The sequence below is a fragment of the Penicillium vulpinum genome (genome assembly GCF_028829585.1).
Source record: "Penicillium vulpinum strain IBT 29486 chromosome Unknown utg000001l_segment0_segment0, whole genome shotgun sequence".
Lineage (NCBI taxonomy): Eukaryota > Fungi > Ascomycota > Eurotiomycetes > Eurotiales > Aspergillaceae > Penicillium > Penicillium vulpinum.
The window spans coordinates 713,659-736,128 of record NW_026643241.1 but is presented as its reverse complement, the minus strand read 5'-3'; the positions used below and the strand labels follow the sequence as shown (position 1 = coordinate 736,128).

Genomic DNA, 22,470 nt, shown 5'->3' with positions numbered 1-22,470 from the left:
AAGAAAAAAGAAAAACACAACCCGCGTGTGTACTGTACAGGGTCCCAGGATGCGGACCATGCCTGGCCACCAAAAGCCATCATTCCTGTCCAAGACGCTTATAAAAAGGTCCAACTACAACACCAACGTTCCCCTAGGGAGGAAAAGACAGCTCCTAGCGCTGTCTGCTTGCGCATCCCTGAAATCACAGACCATAGCTCCAAGACATGCATGACAAGTAGGAAGGAATTGGAAATTTCTAGTAGCTACAGTGTAGCTTTGACGTTGTTTTAGTCCTTTACTTCTTGCGGTTGGCTCGGCGGGCAGCCAGATCGCCCTCAGCGAGCCATTTGCTGGCATTCACCAGCTGGACGATATTGACGAACTGCTTGAAGGCCATGATGGGGAATGAGACGCCAGTGATGATCCACGGCCAGGTGCTCTCGAGCTTGTTTGCACGGGCCATCTCGAGGGCACCGGCGCTCCACGGACTGGCGAAGAGGCTGGCTGGCTCCGGGTGAGCAGGGTTTCCGGGCTGGGCGGACAGTCCGGAATCGGAGACGGGCTGCAGGAGCGAGGGGGATAGGGTCGGCGAGGAGAAAGACAGCAGATACAAGCCAATAAAGAAGGCTTCATTGGCAGTGCAGCAGATGAACAGAACAAGCTAATAAATATTGCGGATAAGCTTGGGGGGAGGCAAAATCAGTTCGCTGCGGCAAGCTCTTACCTTGCTGGTATAGTACTGGTACATAATCCAGCTACGGCTAGGATCCACCTTCTTGTGGCTTTGGCTGGATCCGCCCATGCTGAGAGTAGCGTACATGTGCATATAATGGCTGGCCATGTCCAGACTGATGAGGCCCTGGAAGAGGATTGCCCATCGGGGCCATGCGGAGCTCAGGAAGACCAGGAGACACGCAGTGGTGCAGCGATCCGTCACCATGTCCAGCACTGCACCGAAGGTGGTGGATTCATTGAAGTACCGGGCTGCATAACCGTCCAGGCCGTCCAGCAGACAGGACACCGTGTATAGGAAGGAGCAGGTCCGGGGGTGGAGGGGCATGTAGTATAGAGAGGCGAAAGTCAAAAAGACTCGGGAATATCCTGGAAACGTGTTAAACCCATATGGCAACTCGAAGCTTCAAGCCACATCAGCGGGGCACCCTACCGATAAGATTCGGAGTGAAAAGGAAGATGTTTTCCTTGACTTCCTTGCTCTCTTCCCGTGCGGCGGATCTGGATCTCTTCTTGGAGGAGGCCCGCTTTGAAGGTGTCGAAATGGAGCCATTGCCTTGTGAATCTTCGCTCTCCTCAGCAGCGAGGGAAGCCTTTTGTCGTCGTGTCCTTGCGCTCATTGTGATGTGAAGAGGATGTGCCTGGCGAAATTGTTCTCGTATAGGTCAGAGGGACGTATGGATAGCAGACAGCTGTTCTATGTGGTGTCAGATTTGGACGGGTTGTACAGATGCGGCGAGAGAAAACACACGGTGTCAGCGAGATAAGAATAGAGGAATTCCGTCAGGATAAGGATAGGAGGTGGGTGTCTAGGAACAAGGAGAAATTTCAACGATAAGAGATAACGCCTTGTTGACAAGCACTTGAAACTTCGAGGCGTTAAATTGAAAGAAAGAAATAAGTTAGGGATGAAAAAGAAAGATGAAAGATGAAGGATGAGAGAGGAAATTGTGGAATGTTTCTGCGGATTACGCGGAACTTTGGGAAGAAACTTGAGCTTTCCCCACGCGGTCCCACCTGGAGATGATCGTGAGATTTTGAAACAACAAGGACTTGAAACACACATATATATATGTAACAGCATCAAAATTGATCTCTTTGTGATACTTTGATGCTTTGATATTTTTAAAAGTCTTGGAGGTATATCATAACTAGTTATATAGCGTAGCTTATTACAATCTTATAACTAGGATATCCATAAATAACATTTGAATATTGTATAATGTGCTTGAAGACATCACTGATTATATACTAGGCTGGAGGCCGAAAAATATGTACAAAACATAAGCCCTTACTATACAGAAAGACCACATTCACGTCCGTGACCTGCGCGGATCAATGGCATCCTGTCGACGCCACTCGCGAGACTCCTTTGTACCCATACTACCAACGCCGCCCTCGAGACGACGCTCCCAACCACCAAGGCGAACAACAAGACAAGTCGCATTGTCACCTTCCCTAGTGACCTCGGTCGAAAAATTGACTACATCGCGCGCTCCCTGCTCCGGCGTCTTGGATTCTTTGACGATATCAACGATCTCCTGGTCAAGCAGTGTCCCGCTGATACCATCGGATACCAGAACCAAGAATGAGAACTCGGCCGGACCAAGCTCTATGCGCTTAAGCTCCGGCTCGGCAGAGACTCCGATGCGCTTGGACTGGACATCGCCGAACGCGCGCGTGTTGGCTAAGCCGCTCATACGTTCTTCGCCGAAGGAATCTGTTACAAAGGTTGTGGCGTACCGTCGGAGTCGAGTTGCCTCGATCGGGGAAGAGGGATGGTGGTTTGATGTGATAGGGATGGCTTCGCCGGTTTCTGTTGAGCAGAGAAGCATGCGTGTGTCGCCGACATGGGCAACTAGGAGGCTTGATGGAGCGATGGGGTGCCAGAAAGGAGTTGGCGTCGGGGTCGAGAGCATGGCGATACTAGCGGTGCTGCCGCCCTTGAACCGGGCGCCGCCGCCGATCTGGGGAGACCGGGTCATGCTAGGTCTGTGGAATATTTCATCATCGTTCAGAGGTCTCTCAGCTCGGACTAGATCGTCGTCTCGCTTGGCTGCTTGAGCGTTGACAAAGTCTAGATCTGCACGCAGGAAGGCGTACTCCACAACTTCCTCGATGGAGATGCGGTTTTCAATATTCAGGTCGGTGGACTCGGTGCCATCGTAGGCGAAGTGAGGCGGCTTGAATCTCTTGAAGTAGCCACCAACCACTCGTCTCCAGGTCTGCACAAGGTATTTCTCTAGGTCTCCGATTTTGCGCCGGTCACCCTCTTGCATCACAGGTAGTTCGCTAGTGGCGGGTGGTACTTCGGCACCAGGCCGTAAGCTAGACTTGAGTTCGATGTCAAATGCCGTGTTCTGGATATACTCGTGCAGATAATCCCTCAAGAACGAACTACACTCAGATCCGCCATGGCCATCAAAGACTCCGAAATAGAAGATCTGTGGATCTCCACTAGCTGTTTCCGCACCGCGCGACTCCCGGGGGTGGGCCAAAGGATCTTGCTTATTAGATCGCCTAATTGTTAGAGAGGTTGGAGGTCGCTTCGCAAAGGCGGGGAGGTCAATGACGCCGGCTTGGTATGTGTCTTCATTTGAGGGGCGGGTTCCGCGGGAGGTGACAGCGCCGAAATGGTGCTTCGCATTGCGGAGTGGAATCCGGACGACTGTGGTCTCACGATCTATTAAAGTTTGGAATGCAGCTGGCGAGTGTAAAGTATCTCCGGTGTGAGGTATAGAGGCGGAGCGAGGGAGTTTATGAAATGGCGATGACGGACCACGGGGGTCCGGATGAAGCGAAGACGACGGTAGGTGCGTAACAAAGTAATCGCGGAACTGTGGTTGCTTTCTAGCTGTCGACTGGCCGGGCGGCACAGACTCGGTACTGTAGCATCGTGCTCGACGAAAGAGAGCGAAGCCTGGGTTGTGTTAGTTACGTACTTCAAGGATCTTCATGGTCGCAAATAAGCAGGTAGCTCTGGTCGCACGTACTGTAACAGTCGGACGAGGTCCAGACCCGGCCTGCTATTCGCCTCGCTGAAAGGAGAGTCATTGGCCCATTGAAGTATAGGGAAGTAGCATGGAAGAAAAGATGGTTGAAAGGACTGGGCGTGGGGAGAATACATCTATCTGGCCCGAGCGTCGGATAAGAACTCGGCATGTCGGATAGCTCTTTTAGTGTGGGTTGTACTCCGTACTTTATACAACATAATGGCATGTACTAATATAATTAATGCTACATATGTATTTATGTATTCAAGTCATGCGTAGGTCATAGCACTTCACTAAAGAAGTCTTTAAAATTGCACAATTTCTGTGAAGATCCAAAATGGGAAAGAATGAAAATACCTACATATAAGAAGTGGAGATCTTTCTTCAGCTCCACCTAGACTACGTATACATACTACAGGGCGAAATATTTGATGTTTGACCTTACTCATTCACAACTAAACAAACATGGCAACAAGATGCTAAATCACGCTGCTAAAAAACAATCATATGGGTAGCAAGGTCTACTTCGGCCCACGGGAGTGGACGAAGAGACGGCACACAAGAGTGGCCAAACAAGAAAAACAACGCTGAAGAGTGGCACCTACCGGGTAGCAGAGCCGTCCACTAAGTCCAGAGAAAGACATCAGGGGGATCTGCCTTCAGAGAATGTGCCAGGTTAGATATCGCAAAAAAAAATCGATGTACTCGGGAATGGGCATCTATAGCCTTGGTCTGGGAGAACAGACAGCTGTAGACGGCATCCACCCGTGGACGACGGGTTGATCGAGGTAATCGGGGATCAATCTATAGCCTTGGTCTGTGAGAAGAGACAGCTGTAGATGGCATTCACGATGGGGTGATGTACTCGGGGATGAACATCGATAGCCTTACTCTGGGAGAAGAGATAGCTGTAGACGGGCATCCACGACGGGTTGGATGATGCACGCAGAAAAAAGAAATCAATGCAATCGGGAATGAGCATCTATAGCCTTGGTCTGGGAAAAGAGACAGCTGTAGACGGTATCCACGACGGATTGGATGATTTACTCGGACAAAAATCGATGCACTCGGGAATGAGCATCTATAGCCTTGGTCTGTGAGAAAAGACAGCTGTAGACGGTATCCACGACGGGTTGGATGATGTACGCGAAAGAAAAATTGATGTAATCGGGGATGAGCATCTATAGCCTTGGCCTGCGAGAACAGACGGCTGCAGACGACATCCACGACGGGTTGGATGTACTCGGGGATGAGCATCTAGATAGCCTTAGTGCGAGAGAAGAGACTGCTGTAAACAGCATCCACGACGGGTTGGGCGGTGATCTGCCGTCCGCCAAAGTATCGGCCGTTGAGGCCCTTGATGGCATTCTCGCCACCTTGAACGCGGTCGAACTTCAGGTAGATATCTCCCTGGGAACTGGAATCTAGTGAAATGTGAACAACGTGGCCGTATTTCTCCTCACATTCCGAGCGGACGTCCTCCTCGAGTTCCTTGATCCAGGATTCACCGGTCTCTCTGTAAAGGGGTTAGCGTTAATTCTCTCATGATGAAGCCAATAAAACTTACTCAGCGGGGTCAAACATATTGCGAAGCAAAACACAACGACTAGCCATGTTGACGTTGACGGGAAGCGGTCTAGTCTCGGTCTTCGGCCGGGGAAATTTCTGAGCGTCAGCGACAGAAGGCTGGGAATCATCTGTTCGTGCAAGCTTCCTCATCAACAAATTCCTAGAGTAGTTGTTGAAGTTCACACCAGCAACATCCGTGTCGTCAAGTGCACTGGCACCAGCGCCCTTGTCGGTCTTACTACCACCAGCACGGTCAAAGTTGTTGGAACCTCCAGCTTGAACACCACGGCCTCCCTGGCCGGAGAATGAAGATCCCTGGAAGTCTGCGTTTGTAGAAGCACCAGCGGGGCGATTGGCGTGCGAGTCAGGGGTGAACTTATCATTGCCGAGACCAACTCGAATAGCTCGTCCAGCAAGTTCGAATCCGTTCATCTTTTCCAAAGCATCCCGAGCTTGTTCGGGGTTGGAGAATCTAGTTAAGTCAGTCAGTGGGAATGCCAAGGGCATTGATGTGGGGGGAGGGGGAGGAGGCAACGTACTGAACAAAGGCATAACCTTTGCTTCGACCAGTTTCATCCTTTTGTAACTGAACGAACTCGAGTTCGCCGAATGGCTCGAAGACATTGGTGAGATCGTCTTCAGTAATACTGAAATGGACGTTACCAACGTAAAGTCTGTGGAAGGGTGCAGTGTGCTGGTTGCCTGCGGTGGCCTCGGGGTTGCGAGCTTGGCGATTCTTTTCCGCTTCAGTCAGTTGCACAATGATTGGGATTCCTAGGACCACCTGGCCAGTGAGTCCGATGGCCTTGGTAACAGATTCCTCGTCTTTAAACTCGACATAACCGACACTAAACAGATATTAGCAAGTGCTTGTATGAAGTATTCATGTGAAAACATACCCTTTAGAGCGATGGCTGACACGATCCTTGACGATTTGAGCATCTTTGACGGGGCCGACTTTTTCGAAGAAGTTAATCAGATCTTTGCTTCTCAGACGAGCAGCAAGTTGTTGCACAAAGACAGTGCGCTTGTCACGTTCATCCTCATTAAGTTCTGGAGACTTGCGGCTGATAGATCCACGGGATTCACGGCGGGTATCAATGTCACGTCGGGGGCGTCTCTCTTCATCACGCTGGCGGCGATTGGGACGGTAGTGGCGATCATCATATGGAGAGCGAGAGCGGGAACGAACGCGACCTCCACCACGATAGAAGTCACCGCTGGAGCGGTAGCCGTCACGATCACGGCGAGAGCGGCGCCGGTCAGATTCGCGACTCTTGCTCCTCTTTCGGCTTCTAAGGCTTCCGTTAGCACTAGCGTCGCTTTTCACGACTCCATCGCCTTCAACATCTCGATCAGGGCGACGATCACGGCTGGGATCGCGGCGACGGCGTCTGTCGCGGGAACGATCACGGCGCTCGCTGGGGTCTGCGCGGGAGTTGTCGTCACGGGCTTCCGAAGTGGTTGGGGCCTCGGCGGGGGCGGCGGCCACAGTCGCAGTAGACTCAAGAAGAGCCTCTACATCAAGTCCAGACATCTTGGGAGGTAGCCTGTCGTTGATGGGGGTAGAAATATTTGTTTTGGGTAGTAATGAGGGTTGGGGTAGGGAGTTGTCACTTTGTGGTGGTCAGATGGTGGTAGGAGACAGAGAGTTGGCTGTCGCACCCTTACGATGCGATGGATCAGCAGAAGGTTCCGCAGGTTTCCAGGCGCGTAGGTGCGTAAATGGAATTTTGGGATCTTTCTTGCGAAGAAGCCACAAACACGGTAAAGTTTTGTTGATTGGGATAGGGAATTGTCACTTTGTAGGGGTCAGATGGTGGTAGGAGACAGAGAGTTGGCTGTCGCACCCTTACGATGGGATAGATAAGCAGAAGATTCCGCAGGATTCCGGGCGCGGTTACGCAGTTTCCGCCTCTTTCTAGCAAAACTAGATATGCCGCAGAGTTTTGAAGGAGTGGTTGATGAGCGATGAGTGTTGGTATAGTATTTAAATAATTCTGTTGGTCCCCAGGACCTGGCCCAAGCAGGGTCCCGTGCGTCGGATAAAGTATTCTCCGAGGAGAAGAGATTTTCCGGAGATTTAGGTAGTACATACATTATGTAGCCTAAGGCATCAACTAATTTATGCCTGAGGCAACCAATTCCAGGAGTTCCACCCAAATAAAAGGATACATCTTCAGGATCATACATCTATATGTACATAATAGTACATCAAGTAGATAAAACATTGGGAGTATTCGGCTTTTCTCTCTCTGCTCCTGTCTGTCCCACACTAGAGGTTGCCTTTTCCTTTGACATCATCTGTATCCCTTTGTGGGACAAATGCCCACTAATTCATGCCAATTTTCACTTCTATGGAACAAACTCCATCTAGCAGACAGTAGATATCATGGGGATATAGATATTATTCTTTTGAATTATTGATTAACGGTCATATACACTGATAAGTGATGCTGGTAAAAAAAGGAATCAACTCCGTCTTGCATCAAGCAGCATCACAAGAGATGACATGACGAAGTCTATTGTACAAGACGTAGACAGCTAAGGCCAACCAGAAAGAAACTCCATAGTCGCCAATATACTTGAAGTGTACTGAAGAGTAGTGACTCGATCGTACTCGGCGTTAAATCGTGACTCAAGGGCTAATGGCAGCCCCATATTAAGGCTTGGACTCATCGTGCTCACTGAGCCTTCGCACCCTTCGGGACAGGGGACACCAACTCGGTGCCGAAGACCTGGTCCCAGAATCGACTAGTCACACCAAAGCCATTTTCGTAATCGGCAAAGTGGTGGGCGAGGTGGTACTTCTTGAGATCCTTGTAGTAAGAAGGAAGACTGGATCGATGTTAGCGTGGGTTCGTTGTATCAGAGATAAGAGTTTAAAGAGTTTAACCTACTTGCGGTGGTGCAGGAAGTAATGGGTGAGATCATAACAGATATACCCAAAGACGCCGCCACAGAATACCGACAAAGCCGCGTACCAGTTGTAGAAGAAGACTGCGTGTGCCAGCTTCCAAAAAGGAGCAGCTAGGACCACAAATAGCGTCGGTGGCATAACAAGACGATACTTGTCCATTGGGAGATAATGGTGGATACCGTGGAGCAGGAAGTGCAGGGTAAGACCCACACGGTTGTCCGGAAGCCAGTTGTCAATGTGGAAGAGGAATCGGTGCATCAGATACTCGATCAGAGTCCAGAGACATGCGCCACCAACGAAGTAGGAGCCAGCGACAGTGGAGCCCAGTCCAGCAACTCCGACCGTCATTCCGTAGCAAACAAGTGGCAACCAGATAATTGGCACGATGTACCATGCGGTTTTGCTGAGAGGCTCCAGGAAGTTGCCAAACAGAGGAGCGGACTCTCCTCCCCGGTAGTGACGAGGCCGATGAATCTGTTCCAGGTAGAACTCCTTGGAGAAGTTGCTGAACCACAGCTGCTTCAGAAGTGGCTTGTTCAAGTCTAAGAACTTGTGGGTCTTGTAGTCCTGGCTATAGTCGGTGTCAATGGACAGATCCTCCTCCCGCGACATTCCAGTGGTTGCGTAAACAGGGCCAGACTCGGTTTCAGTCACCGTTTCGATGATCGTCGTTGTCGTGGTTTTTCCAAGCGTAGAGACATCGGAGACGAACCCAATGTGGTATTCGTCCAAAATCTCATAGGCAGAATCGGTGTGTTCGTGGGAGATCTCGTCCTTCAAGATATCTGTCACATCCTGGCCGGCGTATTCCAATATCAGATCACCACCACCGGGGTGTCCTTCGATGAAATCAGTGACATCGTAAACTTTAGGCCCCAAGGTGATGTAGCACGACTTGGCGGTCTTGTGAGATTGGACTTGGGCAGAGGTAAACGTCGGCAAAACTCTCCCAGGCATGATGGCGGAGGAGATGAACAAAATAGGGGAAATCGGGAAAATAGGGTAGAGGATGGGAGGTGAAAATCAGAAAGGCGTGGCGGCAATAATATGGATTAATCAGGGGAGGCGTGGCGTGACACCATAAAACGAACCAGGGATCCGCCCGTTCCGATGCCTTGGAAAATTTCGAATTCTCGGCTTACAATTGGATCAGGCCACAAGATTCCCAGGTCAAACTGGACCCACTTCACCTTGGATAGCCTATGTACGGAGTTCGGACTTCGGAAATACTAAATTCCCTATTTTACATGTAATTTGAAAACTGCAAGGTACCCCGGTTATGTACATAACTCCAGACATATGTATCTTACTGATTCCAAGGTTTTTATCTTGGTGGGTCTTTTCTATCTAAGCCTCAATGAGGCGTTGAGGGTCTGACCTTAGGAGGACGGTCCAGGCTTAGCTCAGCTGCTAAGCCATTAAGCCCCATTAGTATCTGCTTACTAGTAATCTCCCAGTGTTCTCTAGGGCTGTCGAACGTGATTTTCAGCGATGTTTTCACGCTTAGGGCGAGTCCACTAGGCAGCGAATTGACAGGATGGTGGTGATAAAAAGCAGAAGTTGTGTTGTTGCAACATGCAAAGAAAGATCAGTACGGCGTAGGCATGAAGCCAAAATTGTCAGAATGTATAGAATTAGGTGCAACATGCAACATATACTCCGTAATCAAAAATCAAATGTACCTGAACCCGAAGCATTCCAATCTATCATATCTGTGAAGATAATAGCGCCACCAGTGAAATATGTTGAATAGTCACATTTAACCTTGTTGAGATTAAAAGCCTTTTCTTTCCTATACTCAAAAGCGAATGAGTGGAGTGAAGGTGCATCTGATACTAATATGTAATTGAAGAAGACAAAATATTGTAGAGTATGTTTGTGCTGATGCGGAAGTTTGGCAATGAGATGTATCAAAAGTTTAGCACTGCCTCTGCTTTCTCCTCACAGCTTAGTGTTGTCTAGGCCAGCCATTCTCGGTGGAATTCAAGCAGAACCATCAGCAGAGCTACCTACAAGTGTGATCTATTATATTAATTTGGTTCTGGATGCAGTTGCATTTCAGAGATATCAAATATTTTGATACACCCGGAACTAGTTATATAACTAAGGGAAAATACTACTAACCTTCTCAGAAGCTGTGAGCTTTAGTAATCTAAAGATAAGGAGCACTGCCAAGAAGCTACCTAATATACCCTCGTGGGGGCTAAGAAACATGCCACAAAGAGAGGATATTACTAGAAGAAGGCTGGAAAATCCATCACAAAGAGACAAAGAAATGGAAAGAAACAACCGACAAACAATGCAACCTATCTCAGTGCAGGAGATATCTATTGACAAATGAGGAGGGATGGAAAATGAATGCCATTGGAATAGTCAAAAGTTTAGCCTACATGGGATAATGGTCCCGAGGTCATGCTGATGGGCTAACAGGGTTGAGGGTGAAAAAGAAATATGGATACGAATGACTATTAAAAACTACCGGACAATACGGAGTATATATAAAAACTATCGAGTATCAGTTATCGTGTAGCATGTTTATATCTTTGTATTTGATAGTCCAGGTAGACACATGCAAATATACTACAATATACAAAGTACAAAGTACTCTAGGGCTACGAGTAGATCATTTCTGACTGGCCAAATATACTGAGGGCCATCACACAGACTATACCAAGATAGGAATAGATAGGTCAACTATACCAAAACAGGTTAGACGTATCAGGTTAAACTGCTAAACAGTCAACAGCCTAAGTTAGTTTCTTCGGGTTTCTCGAGAATCCTCTCCAGTTTGGGGGCCCATTTGTCACATTGGTTTCTCGTTTGCCACCCGGTCGATCGGTCCAATATAAACACGAGAACTCTCAGTCAGACTCCATATTGACTCCATTAATGGAGACAAGCCCCATAAACCCGTCGGCCTGACAGCAAGTCTGATCCTTCGGGTGGACGCGAAACCCGAGATTCCCCAGAGGGAAAAAGATCTGTTAAGCTAACCAAAGGCCACCCTAGCATCTATACAAAGTACTCCGTACAACATGCTAGTACATACAGCATACTCCATATGTACTCCGTACTTATATTTTCTAGCGTAGGGCAATCTCTGTAGGTTGTACGCGCCCGGCTCTCGGTCTATGTCTCCACGGAGAGCTTAGTGTTAATCCTACGCGGCACGCGGGGCTATAGCCGGGAAGATTCCTGACAGCGATATTATGGGTGATTTATCAGACTCTGCATGGTCAATTCCAATTTGCAAAGCAGGGATTAGACATCACACTAGTTAGTAGTGGATATTCCAGCCCCTCTTCCTTCCCAAATCCTCTAACTTTTGTTTTTTTTTTCCAGCTTTCTTGTACTTGTATTCCTCTCTTTCCTGTTATACGACGTTCCCTTCCACCCTCACTCCCTCCTCCACCGCCCACAATGTCAACCACAGGGGACTGGTCCCCCGAGAACCCCATTCTGGCCTACCTGCAGACGTTAGCGGCTACCAAAAAGACACTTCCTTATGGGCAGCCCGTGGTCGCCCATGTCTCCGTCAATCACATTGGCTCGGCTTCACTCCTGCGGCTGGCCGCAGATATCGGCCCGTACATCGCCATACTACAGATTCCAGCGGATGTCATCGACGACTGGTCCAGCGATACCATCGAACAACTCCAATATTTGTCCAGAAAACATAAATTTCTACTGTGGGAAGGAAGCAAGATTTTGAACCCTCTAGTAAATTTCATGGGCAGAGCGGATGCGCCATTGGAGACAAGGCAGGTCTTGACAGACATGATCAAGAAGTCATACACCAGTGGTCCATTGAGGACGGCGACTTGGTCCAATCTGGCCACCTCCTGGGCCCCTGCAGCTCCAATCGACCAACAAGAAAACGATACATTGATCCCAACCTTGAGATTGGCGGCACGTGAGGCAGTTGCGACAACCTCAAAGATAATCCAAACCGAGATCTCTGTCGAGATGAATAACTACTCGTCGGGCGAGGAATTGGAAATCATTACCCCCTCCACACAAACAAGCAATGGTTGGAAAGAATTCAGTCAGAATAATACGGGATCAGTATTACGGAAATTGTCAACCATCTCCGTCACTACTGAGTCCGTGACCCCGCACGCACCCATCCACGCAGATGACGGTGTCCCAATGCCCCCGCTACTGGCTCGCAGTATTGTACTCTGTCTACCCATCATCATTGAAACCGCGTTTGTCCCCGAGTTCCGCCAAAGTACGATAGTCGCTGCATGTGCCAACTCCGACTTTGTCATCGGATTCATAACGAGCGAGCCCTTCTTTGTGAATCACCGAGGAAATGATATTTTTGAATTGGCATTATTCGATGCCAACGGGAATCCTCAGCCAGGAGTCAGCGCTGCCAAACTCGATACCACACCTTACCTCCACGAACAGCGAAAATCACTCGGTGTATTCTCTCTTGTATCACCTATTCTTGGCCTTGACTTTGAGTTCGATCCTACCGTCAAGCCTGATCGAAGTGCCCCATCTGACTCTAACTCCGAAACTCCATACACTGCGCAATATCTATACCATATGATCCGGCAAGCGCTCGCGCTTCGGGAAAAGAATCGACAAGAGCGTGAAGCCACCGGTTCTAGGAAGGAACCACCGGTGGGCCCCAAAATCATGCACATCCCAGTGGTTATTGTGTCATAATTTCACACATAGCGCTTGTTATTCTACATACTCATTGATTAGCTATTGGCGAATTTTGGTGGTCTCATCTTGGGAACTTTGGATTTGAGTATGCTATACTCCCATCTTGTCTTACTTTTTACGATCCGCCAATTGTTTCAAGACTCACGTCGGTGTTTTCAACAAAAGTGTCTTATACATATACCAATGAATTTGATGAATAAATGGGCGGCCTAACTTGTGTGCGAATACTATCTAGACCATAAACCCCCACGCCCCAATTGGAAAGGCGAGCTATATAGCACGTGCCCATTCTTAGTCATCTTATGGAAATCGCCTCCTGTGCCAAGGTGGGCTTGGATATCAACAGTGGCTTTCAGCTCTATAGCTATCCTGCTCTATCTTTTCTCGGAGCCTCTATATAATAACATTCGTCCTTTATTTTTTTATAAATCTCATCACGGCATTGGATTAGTGTTCAATTGCCAAAGTGGACAGTTAACCTCATTGACATCGAACGTCAACCGTCATCTTCATGATGAACACTTTTTGAGACTGGATAATACTTTACCACGACAGTACATAAGACAAATCGTTGGACAGAATCCCTGTGATTATTTTACTTCCAATGTTTTACCTTCACGGCCACAATTTCACAGCATATCATAATCACAGAGATCTTCGGGGAGCTCGACAGCCATGAACCCAGCCAAAACCCCAGGCCACCAAAATTGGCCTTTTGGTCAAATTGATCTCCAAGAGCATAACGATAAATCATCTATTAGAGTTATCTCCGCCAATGGGGACCTAATTCTCGAGTACATCGCCCCCGATGACTCTTCATCGTCACCCACCAGGTGCAAATGGCGGGTGGCAAGTGACTGTCTTACCTCGCACAGTCCATATTTTCAAGCACTACTGGACCCCGCCAAGTTCTCCGAGGGAAGGCAATTCAGCGCCCAAAAGCAAGCCTGGAATGAAACTCAAATACCAGACTCAACCTCACAGCATGAGCTACCAACGGTCAGGCTTCCCGACGTCCACTCTACCAACAGGTGCGGAGAAGATGCCATCGAGTTGTTTTTGAAAATTCTGTGTCTTGATTCTTTCGATCAAACCGAAAGAGCTGTGTTTGAAAATGAGTTGAAGACCCAGTCTTCATCGCTTGTTGCAAGAATGATCGACCTTGCCGATTCATTGAATTCTCCTCGTGTTGTCCAGGATATTCTACATAGGATTGGATATTTATATGGAAAGTCAAAGCCTACGCTCCTTGCCAGATTTAATACGGCTTTGTTGTCAATGAAAGAAGATCGGATTCGACAAATCATCTTCATATCCACCTTCCTCAACGATTCAAAACTCACTAGAATCATGACCCATGCCTTGCTGGTTGTAGGCTCTAGATCCTGGATAAACGGGCTAGATTGCCCCGAAGAAGAACGTCTGCGCTGGAGACTACCAAATGGTTTAGAAGGTGGGTTTCCAGAGAATGAATCCCAATTAGTTCCCGTTAGCTAAATCATCTTTCTGCAGAGGAAATTTATTATCGACGCCAATGTGTTTTGAACACCATCACCGACCTACAGGCTTATTTCCTTCGAGTCTATGGAGGTATGGAGGAAACCGATACTGCAAAGCCTGCAGCAAACAACAGAACATTGGGCGCGGCCTTCACCGCGTCTGCGCATACACTTCTTCAATCTCGTCAATTCCAATGCCGCGGCGGATTCAACAACTCCAGCCAATGCGACCTCTTCCAACTTGGCCAGATGATCCGATTTTTCTCAATGCGCGCCAGAACAATCTTTCTAGGATCAACATTGATAGACCCGGATTTCGACTCACTTCCCAACGAGGATGGTCACGCAACGGGAGAATCCAGGAACGACCAACCCCCAGGGCCACCATCTGATATTACAGCCATCATCGCCTCTATCAAACAGTATCCTGACTATACAATCGACGAAGCTCACACCGGCTGTGGTGTGCGACGTCGAATCATGCCTTCTTTGGAGTGCATCGAGAAATTCGTCTGCGATGACCGCGGTCTTCTTGGCATCACCCCCGCAGTCTTAGATACTGCTGTTTCAGACCCTTCTCGGCCCTCAAAGTGGACGCTTTGGGCAGACTTTATGCGCAAGAAACACTCGGTTGATATTTCTTTTGCAAGAGTCACAGCTGTGTACTACCCTTCGGCACCGTCGAAAAACCAAGTCACCCGTTCCACGCCACAAGAAGAACTTGCACGGCTGTTGTTTACTGCTGCTCGGAGGGATTGGAGTGCGGCGGGCTCAGGCTGATTTCCCAACCACTATATATAAATTACTAGACTATCGATACCGCAATTCATGCATTCTGAAAGCCCCGGGGCGGTCCTTCCATACGAGCCTGGGCCAATTTACAACTTCACGATCTCACTAGCATACTATATTATGACTTCGACATTTTTGAGAGACGATGGAGCTTGTCATCTCTAAACTCTAGAAGTTTATTGACAACAACTTTGGATTGTGTCCTGATCATCAGCGAGTCAACTCTGAACTATCTATCATCCCGTACACTGGAACTGGTCATCAAGTGGAGATAGTATGTACTTTTATTTGATTTTTGCCAATTGAGGATAGAGATGCTGCCAAAGATGGTGTATATATATTGCCAAATGCATGTCCCCAGGTGAAGTACACTCTTCAGTGGCGACTACTCTTTATATTAACACAAAGTAGACAAAAACAAAAGAGCACATGCCCAGTTGCCAAGTTCAGTTGATTTCCACTGATTCGTGCAGGTACTCATGTCATAATGATCGAAGAACACCATGACAAAATCTGTCGCCCCCTGGCGGCAACTCCGAAAGCACGACAGAATGACCCAAGAGAAGGAGAATTGTTTTCCGACCGGTCTAGACTTTGCATTTCTATCCAAGGGTGAATTGCGGCTGGCACCACATATCCAGACTTCAGGAATACATGGGGCTTGATGATTTGATTCTGGGACAAGCTTAATATCAGAGGTTCTATGGACGCGAGGAGTATATGTGAACGAAGTATTGAACGATGGACTTGAATTGTAGTGATTGAGATATAGTATTAGTGTACATAGCAAAATATCAGGATGTTTTTTTTTTCAGATGCCAATAGACATGAAGTATTAAGTCTCAATCAAGGCAATGTATAACCAACTACCACAAGACAATATACTCATTGTATCGCGCCATGAATTGTAGATGGTGCAGTTGGAGAAGTCCAGAGAAACAAGAATCACTTTTCTCTATAGTGTCTATATGAAGACAGGTGTAGAATTTTCTCTTTCTTTTGATGGCATGCAAATGAAGCGACAAAGAAAAGAACCCGAATCCAGATAACTGCAGAGATGTTTTCCAATTTGATTCTGCGTCTATTTTGATTTCCTTTTTTTTTTTTTTTTTTCATGCTGTCCCATCACGATACGACCGTTTAACATACCGGATCACCCCAGAAGTACCCCATATCAAGTTCCAAGTTCGGACCAGATGGGAAGAAAGAACCTGTAATCTGGCCGGTGGCTGGGTCATAAGGGAAACATTCGTCATACGAGCTCCGACCCGAGAGATCCTTCTCCTGTTTGATGAACTGATCGAGTAGATCCGGTGCCTCGAGACCGTAGGATTCTTGCATGCCGAGAGGGGTGTTGGATTGGTCCATCGGGGAGCAGGCAATTGAGTCCAGCTCAGCGGAGATAGCATCAACCGCCACTGCGGCAGGGATAGTGGCGGATGGGTCAAACGCCACATCATCTGCTGCTGGCTCTTCTGCCACTGTAGTGGAGTCTGCAGTATCAGGGACATCGAAGAGGGAGTCTGACTCTTCGGTGGTAGGGAAATCATTTACGTTGATTCCAATATGCGGTGCCAAGCGGCGGAGGAATCCGTCGCAGAGCTTCCAGGCTCGTTCTGACGCCATGTTGGTTGTTGATAGCGTCGACAGCCAGTCCAGAGCTTTCTTTGCAGCTTTGGAGACCATCGTCGCTTTCTCGGGGACGTGCTGGGCTCGGAATGCCAGCTCGAGAAGGAGAACAGTCACTGCCTGCATCAGATAATGTAGTGTGCACCACCAGGGTGACATGCGGTAGAGCAGTACTGCGTCTGGGGTATCCGGGAACAGCGTGAGCATGTGGCATGCAGCCTCGATACACTCCGCCGCGGTCTTGTTGCAGAACTCGTAAGTCTTGTCCTCTTCAGAGGGGGATTGATCTAAACGACAGAGGCACGGCCGGGTGATTCCAATTTTTGTGCTGTAGAACAAGAAGGCGAGGCCCATTCGTTGGCTAATGGGGCATTGGGATGTTTGTGTCGAGGTAAAATCATATGCAGCAGGGAGATTCATGAACCAGGAATCAATTTCAAGCATCAGGCTCTTGATGGTGAACTCAGTGCTTGCCCACGGGGACTGCAATGCTTCCGGGCTGTAGAGTTTCACTGTCATCCGCTTGGAAATGCTGGTCAAGGAGGCCAGCTGCAGGAAGTAAAGTGAAGTGCAAGGCGGGAGACTCTTGAGATACTCGACTCGGCTCATTTTTGTTTCGCTCTCGGCAGGCAAATCGTTTGAATCAGAATCAGCCGCTGATTCTAGGTCCTCTGCACTGTTGTTGTTGGTGGGCATTCGCTCAGAACCACTGGATGTACGAAGTACAGCTGTGCCTATTAGCCGAGCAACATCGTCCTTTTGAAAATCACTCTCATCAAAAGGAACAGGCATTGGTGTAGTGCAAGAGCTGTCAATGATACATGAAGGACGTCCAGTCATGATAGTAAGTAGATGATCCAGTGTATACAATGACCACCACACCCGATAGCGTATCTCCTTGGAACTATCGGATATGCTCGCACCCACGTTGCGCAAATGCAATCCAAGAGCCAGTGCTCCTCGAACTGCACTTCCAGAAAGTTTCCAGGCCCTACATGAACCAACGTCGTGAGTATATATATATAACCGCGAGATATATAGGTTAGGTTGTCAACGTACCGATTGATATGTCCCGATGCAATCAGATAGAATGAAGTAAGCCCCTCGACCTGCAACTGCTGTAGGTCAGGATGATGGAGAATTTGATCTTCCAAGCTCAATGCCCGCGCTCTTGAAAAGTACATTTGATGGTCATCATCTTCTTCCTTCCAGTCAGAATTCGTCAATTGCCCATATTTAGCCGCAATGGCAAAGATCAGGTTGAGTATAGCGAGCCACTTGTTTCCCGGTTTGAGAGAAGGTTGACTGAAAAAGACCTGGAATTGGGGGACAAAGGTTGAAACCCCAATGATTGGGAAGGAAGGATGCACGGAAGTCAGATAGGCATTGAGCATTTTGCCTGCCATCTCCCGTGATGGGACTCCATAAATATCACTTTGATCTGCGGTTGGAATGTCCAGGTCATCAAGGTAATAGTTGGAAGCCACTACCCATGGCTCGCTTGGATTCTCCGGTCGAGGCGTCAGAGTTGGAGAGGGCAGACCGTTATCGTCATCTGTGTTGGGAAGAGTTGCAGGCCAGGCCTCACATTCACTGTTAACCTCTTTGCTGAGCTTTTGGAGCCAAGTGATCTCAGAGCTTTTCCCAATGAAACCTGTTGCTCGTGCAGTTTCATCTCTGTTGAAGTCCTCCTCCGTCTGATCGCCGGATTCCAGAGGACTAACGGATGAGGCTCGGGAGGGCGGTGGCTCAGAACCCGCATGCCATGAAATCCTTCGTTCTCCCGCTGCTGCAAGGCACGTTTCTGGGTTGAGTGCCAAGTCAGGGGCCGATTCCTGGTTGGTATTAGATAACATAGTGATTAAACGTGGAATCAAACTTCATACCGCTGCCAGGGCAATATTCACGAGTTGCTCATCAGACACGCCGAAACGATTGCTCAGTTTGCTAATGACATCTTCGTATGCCTGCACCTTTGCGGACAAGCTTGCCAACTGTCTTTTAGTTAATTGTAGACGTCAGCTCTTGCAATAACGCTAACGCGCTTTTATATTGGCTCTCCATACCGTTTGGACTTCTCTCTTTTGCCATCGGTATAGCAGCAGATGATCCCAGCCTCTCGACAATTACGGCATCCGGACTTATCTCCGGTGCATTTCGTCTTTCGTTGTCTGCAAGACTCGCATGCTCGACGAACGTGTCGACGATGGAACCTACCAGGAGAGGTGAAGGCGGATTCAGCCCCTTCCGCTAGTCGCGGGATGGCCATTTTCTTAGTGCCCACTTCAGATTCACCTCGTTGAAGTTGAGGAACTGGGTTATCCTATAGTTGCTTTATCAGATAATAGTTCTTGAATTGGAGTGATCATGATTTCACACTTACCACACTGGACAACTGATTACACGTGTCTGCATCAGCGCACGATAATTTGAAGAGGCTCTGTTGCTCGTTCCACGAGGGAAATGGCATATTACTCATGGTGAGCCACAAATATGATCACTGAAGCTGTTCACTAAATGTCAATGAAATTCGTAACTACGTGATCTTGCACTATTTACTTACTTGGATGAGTGGATTGGGGTTGGAAAATGTGTAGATCCAAAAAGGCGTTTGATATATATTGGAATGACAATATCAGCAATTGCTTATTGCCTTGACATCTGTCAAATCAAATAGTCAATACAATAATGTGAGATGAGAAGGAGGTCATTGGATTTTATAGAACACCCCAGAATTTGACCCACGAGAAGCATAGATCGGGGAAGGATGAAGGAAAAGAGGTTCGGGTTTCAAGCACCGTTGGGAATCGTGAGCTGGTCAAGCCGATAGATACTCTGTGATGACATCCAATGCTCGTTTAGGGTAATGAGTAAACGCGCACTATTGGCCACCCGTTCGCCAAATCAGGAATAGCTATGTGCGGGTTTGTCTCAGCCTCGTTGTAGGGCATGGGGCGAAAGTTCAACGTTTTCATGAGCAAAATATCTTCTTTCGGTCATTGATCACGCTATTTGCCATCAACCAAACAGCCTAGGGATGTGAGTTTACAGATGGTAGCTTGAGGTGCTGGTTGGACCATCAGATTACCGGTGATCCATCTTTTTGATAGGGTCAGCTTTCGGTTGTTGGTACCGGCTGGCTCTGGACTCCGATGCAGCGACCAAGGGTCGTGATATAGTATTCAAAGCAGAGGATGTAAGCTTTGACCTATGTAGTCAACAATGCTACATGAAGGATCAGCCCCAGGGCTGGTCTTGAAACTCTGAATTGTGTGTTTCAAGGAGCTCATCAACAACGTTGAACTTCCGCTGACTTAAACCAGCCATCTTCAACAAAATGAATATGATCATCTTGCCAAATCAACAGTAATAATAAACAGTGTCCAGGTGGCCCAGACCTGGGACTTCGAAGTCAATCTGACGTTAGATTGTGGCGGCACCGACTTTGAAGTGGTTCGTCCCTGGTTGGCATTCAGGCCAGGACACCTCATTCGGAAAGAGGATGATAATCCCCAAGGGGAGGAAAGCTTGACGGCAATTCTCACCAATGTCTCCCGTATTTGTCGGTGTATCCGTCTTGAGTGAATTTGCGATATAAAGCTCATAATCTTGACGTTCTATTACGTTCGGATGATTATAAACTTCAATATAGTGGGACTACTGGCCTTGTTTGTCAGGCCTCCACTTCAGATAACTTGCTGGAAAAAAATGTACTACCTGTATGTTTGAGAGGTTATACTATTGTAAGAGTGAGAAAGAAGTCAAATAGAAACAAAAAGTATTGGCTTAACACGATCTTGGAAGCAATTAAAGAACACCACAATCCGAACATCATTAGGAACTCTATACAGTAGTCCAAGCCCTTTTTTACTCAATGAGGAAGTTCTCCGCAACACTTCGAATGTCTTTCGAGAATGCAACACTCTCACCCTCCATCTCCAACAGGGAAATACTGTTGATATCGACATCCACGAAAGGCCTGGTCTTTGAGAAGCGAACACTCATGGGGAAGAACTCATTCTCATCAGCATCAATCGCCTCAAACTCAAAGCTGCCAGAGGCGTTCGACTCATCAACAGCGCCCAGGTTCCAGTCCAGACTGTCACCAGAGACTTCGTAGACTGCATCAAAGCTGGACACAGCAGGCTCTGTCGTGCCATATGGAATAGTGACAACCACATCGCGAAGACTGTCGTCGCCGGTAAGCTCATACTCCACGGTTACGGTGGTGGAGTCAGAGCCCTTGTTTACCCAAACGGTGAATGTGATGGGAAGAATATCGGTATTGTCAGCCGAGCTGGCAACGCGCCACCGGAGCACGCCGATGGAGTTGTTGGGGGGAAACGCTTGGTAGTGTCCTTCAGTTGGATCACGGAAGAGTTGGTGAAGAGAGCTTTGTCGACATTGGGGTGAGTGCGGAACTGTGCGCCATGTGTGGGAACAGCCTGGCAATCGAGTCGGAGTTTGGTGAGTGAGGGATCAGTGATACGGAGCTGCATGTCACCCTTAACCTCGAAAGACTTCAAGGCTCCTTCTCGAGTAAGTGTCGCTGAGATGGTCTCAGCGATTGTGATTTGGATGGGCTCCCGGTCCGCACTGAGAGACTCGCGGGCTGAGGGAATGTCGTGCACCGGAGCCGAAGCTTGTGGAGCCGCCACTGGGCTCTCCTCTTCGATTTCAGGCCCCATATCACCACGGACCTTCTCGTAGATATCTGTTGCCTTTGATTTCTTGCCCAGTTGCATGCCCTTGCCGCGAACGGGCATGGCCCTAGTTATCAAACAGTCAGCAGCAGTCTCGCAACGACTAAATCAGGGATCAACCAAACGTACTTGGCGAAGGACTGTTTCTTCTCGGCCTCGTATGAATCATAAGTGTCAGGCACGGAGGGGCGCGCTGGCGGTGTGTAGACTGGGTATGAGGGAGTTCTTGCAGCCGCGGCACGACCACCTGAGCGAGCAGCCTCTTTGCGTTGCATTTCCAGCTGCTTCGCCTTTCTCTTGCGCTCCTCAGTGGCCTCCAGCTCTTTGTTCTACCAATACATGTCAGCCATGAACTAACCTCGCCGGCGGTTTCACAACATACCCGTTCAATGATCTCCTGGATTCTCTCCTCATGACTCTCCATTTCCAGGAAGGTCTTGATTTGAGAGAGAGAAAGATTCTCCCGGTATCCCATAGTCACCAATTCATCGAACGCACTCAGGAGCTCAAAGGCATTGCGGAGAATCTCCCGCTCGTCTAGGCTCTTGCAGATGCTGGTGGTGACTTGCGCAAAGAGATGAAGACTGTCGATATCTTGAAGAATGTTTGATTGACGGTTGGTAATCAGTACGATATACATCTCGTCCAATGGCTGGTACACGAAGCGCACGTTGTCTTGCTCAACGGTGGTATGTTGGGTTCCGGAGTCTGCCAGCTTAGGAAAGGAGGCGAGAAGGGCTTCAATTCGAGACCGAGAGATCTCCCGAAACTGGCGCGAGAGGACCGCTTTACCTCCGCGGGTGCATATCGACGCTGCGAGAACGACCTGTTGTGTGTTGATTAGTCCGATTCCCCCGCGAATTGTATTGTACAAAGGCTTACCATGGTGGGAAATAGCACAAGATGCGCACACAAATGGCAATAAAAGAGTGATTCAAGAAAAGAGTATAGAAAAGGATAGAGAAGCGTAG

The 22,470-nt window shown here is 48.4% G+C and overlaps 8 protein-coding genes across 8 annotated transcripts; 2 read left to right on the top strand and 6 right to left on the bottom strand.

The window, feature by feature from the left end:
* Positions 1–277: 277 nt before the first annotated feature.
* Positions 278–1,334, bottom strand: N7479_000274 (CDP-diacylglycerol--inositol 3-phosphatidyltransferase; the record flags this gene model as incomplete). The annotated part of the gene is made up of 3 exons (XM_057247972.1): positions 278–643; positions 707–1,083; positions 1,148–1,334. The coding sequence occupies 3 exons, from the start codon at positions 1,332–1,334 to the stop codon at positions 278–280; spliced, it is 930 nt and encodes a 309-aa protein (XP_057112404.1).
* A 693-nt stretch (positions 1,335–2,027) lies between these two features.
* Positions 2,028–3,768, bottom strand: ptcA (type 2C protein phosphatase PTC6; the record flags this gene model as incomplete). The annotated part of the gene is made up of 2 exons (XM_057247971.1): positions 2,028–3,634; positions 3,708–3,768. 2 exons carry the CDS (start codon positions 3,766–3,768, stop codon positions 2,028–2,030), a joined length of 1,668 nt encoding a protein of 555 aa, XP_057112403.1.
* Positions 3,769–4,964: 1,196 nt separating this feature from the next.
* On the bottom strand, positions 4,965–6,813 carry N7479_000272 (putative RNA splicing factor (Pad-1); the record flags this gene model as incomplete). Its single annotated transcript, XM_057247970.1, has 4 exons — positions 4,965–5,223; positions 5,275–5,748; positions 5,816–6,124; positions 6,176–6,813. The coding sequence occupies 4 exons, from the start codon at positions 6,811–6,813 to the stop codon at positions 4,965–4,967; spliced, it is 1,680 nt and encodes a 559-aa protein (XP_057112402.1).
* A 1,147-nt stretch (positions 6,814–7,960) lies between these two features.
* N7479_000271 (fatty acid alpha-hydroxylase) lies at positions 7,961–9,153 on the bottom strand (the record flags this gene model as incomplete). Its single annotated transcript, XM_057247969.1, has 2 exons — positions 7,961–8,114; positions 8,177–9,153. The coding sequence occupies 2 exons, from the start codon at positions 9,151–9,153 to the stop codon at positions 7,961–7,963; spliced, it is 1,131 nt and encodes a 376-aa protein (XP_057112401.1).
* A 2,463-nt stretch (positions 9,154–11,616) lies between these two features.
* N7479_000270 (uncharacterized protein) lies at positions 11,617–12,873 on the top strand (the record flags this gene model as incomplete). Its single annotated transcript, XM_057247968.1, has 1 exon — positions 11,617–12,873. The coding sequence occupies one exon, from the start codon at positions 11,617–11,619 to the stop codon at positions 12,871–12,873; it is 1,257 nt and encodes a 418-aa protein (XP_057112400.1).
* A 678-nt stretch (positions 12,874–13,551) lies between these two features.
* Positions 13,552–15,155, top strand: N7479_000269 (uncharacterized protein; the record flags this gene model as incomplete). Its single annotated transcript, XM_057247967.1, has 2 exons — positions 13,552–14,329; positions 14,389–15,155. 2 exons carry the CDS (start codon positions 13,552–13,554, stop codon positions 15,153–15,155), a joined length of 1,545 nt encoding a protein of 514 aa, XP_057112399.1.
* Positions 15,156–16,307: 1,152 nt separating this feature from the next.
* N7479_000268 (CeGAL family transcription factor) lies at positions 16,308–19,275 on the bottom strand (the record flags this gene model as incomplete). Its single annotated transcript, XM_057247966.1, has 5 exons — positions 16,308–17,787; positions 17,856–18,631; positions 18,683–18,794; positions 18,863–19,119; positions 19,180–19,275. The coding sequence occupies 5 exons, from the start codon at positions 19,273–19,275 to the stop codon at positions 16,308–16,310; spliced, it is 2,721 nt and encodes a 906-aa protein (XP_057112398.1).
* A 1,388-nt stretch (positions 19,276–20,663) lies between these two features.
* On the bottom strand, positions 20,664–22,384 carry N7479_000267 (coatomer subunit delta; the record flags this gene model as incomplete). Its single annotated transcript, XM_057247965.1, has 5 exons — positions 20,664–20,985; positions 21,048–21,566; positions 21,629–21,828; positions 21,882–22,325; positions 22,382–22,384. The coding sequence occupies 5 exons, from the start codon at positions 22,382–22,384 to the stop codon at positions 20,664–20,666; spliced, it is 1,488 nt and encodes a 495-aa protein (XP_057112397.1).
* Positions 22,385–22,470: the final 86 nt, after the last annotated feature.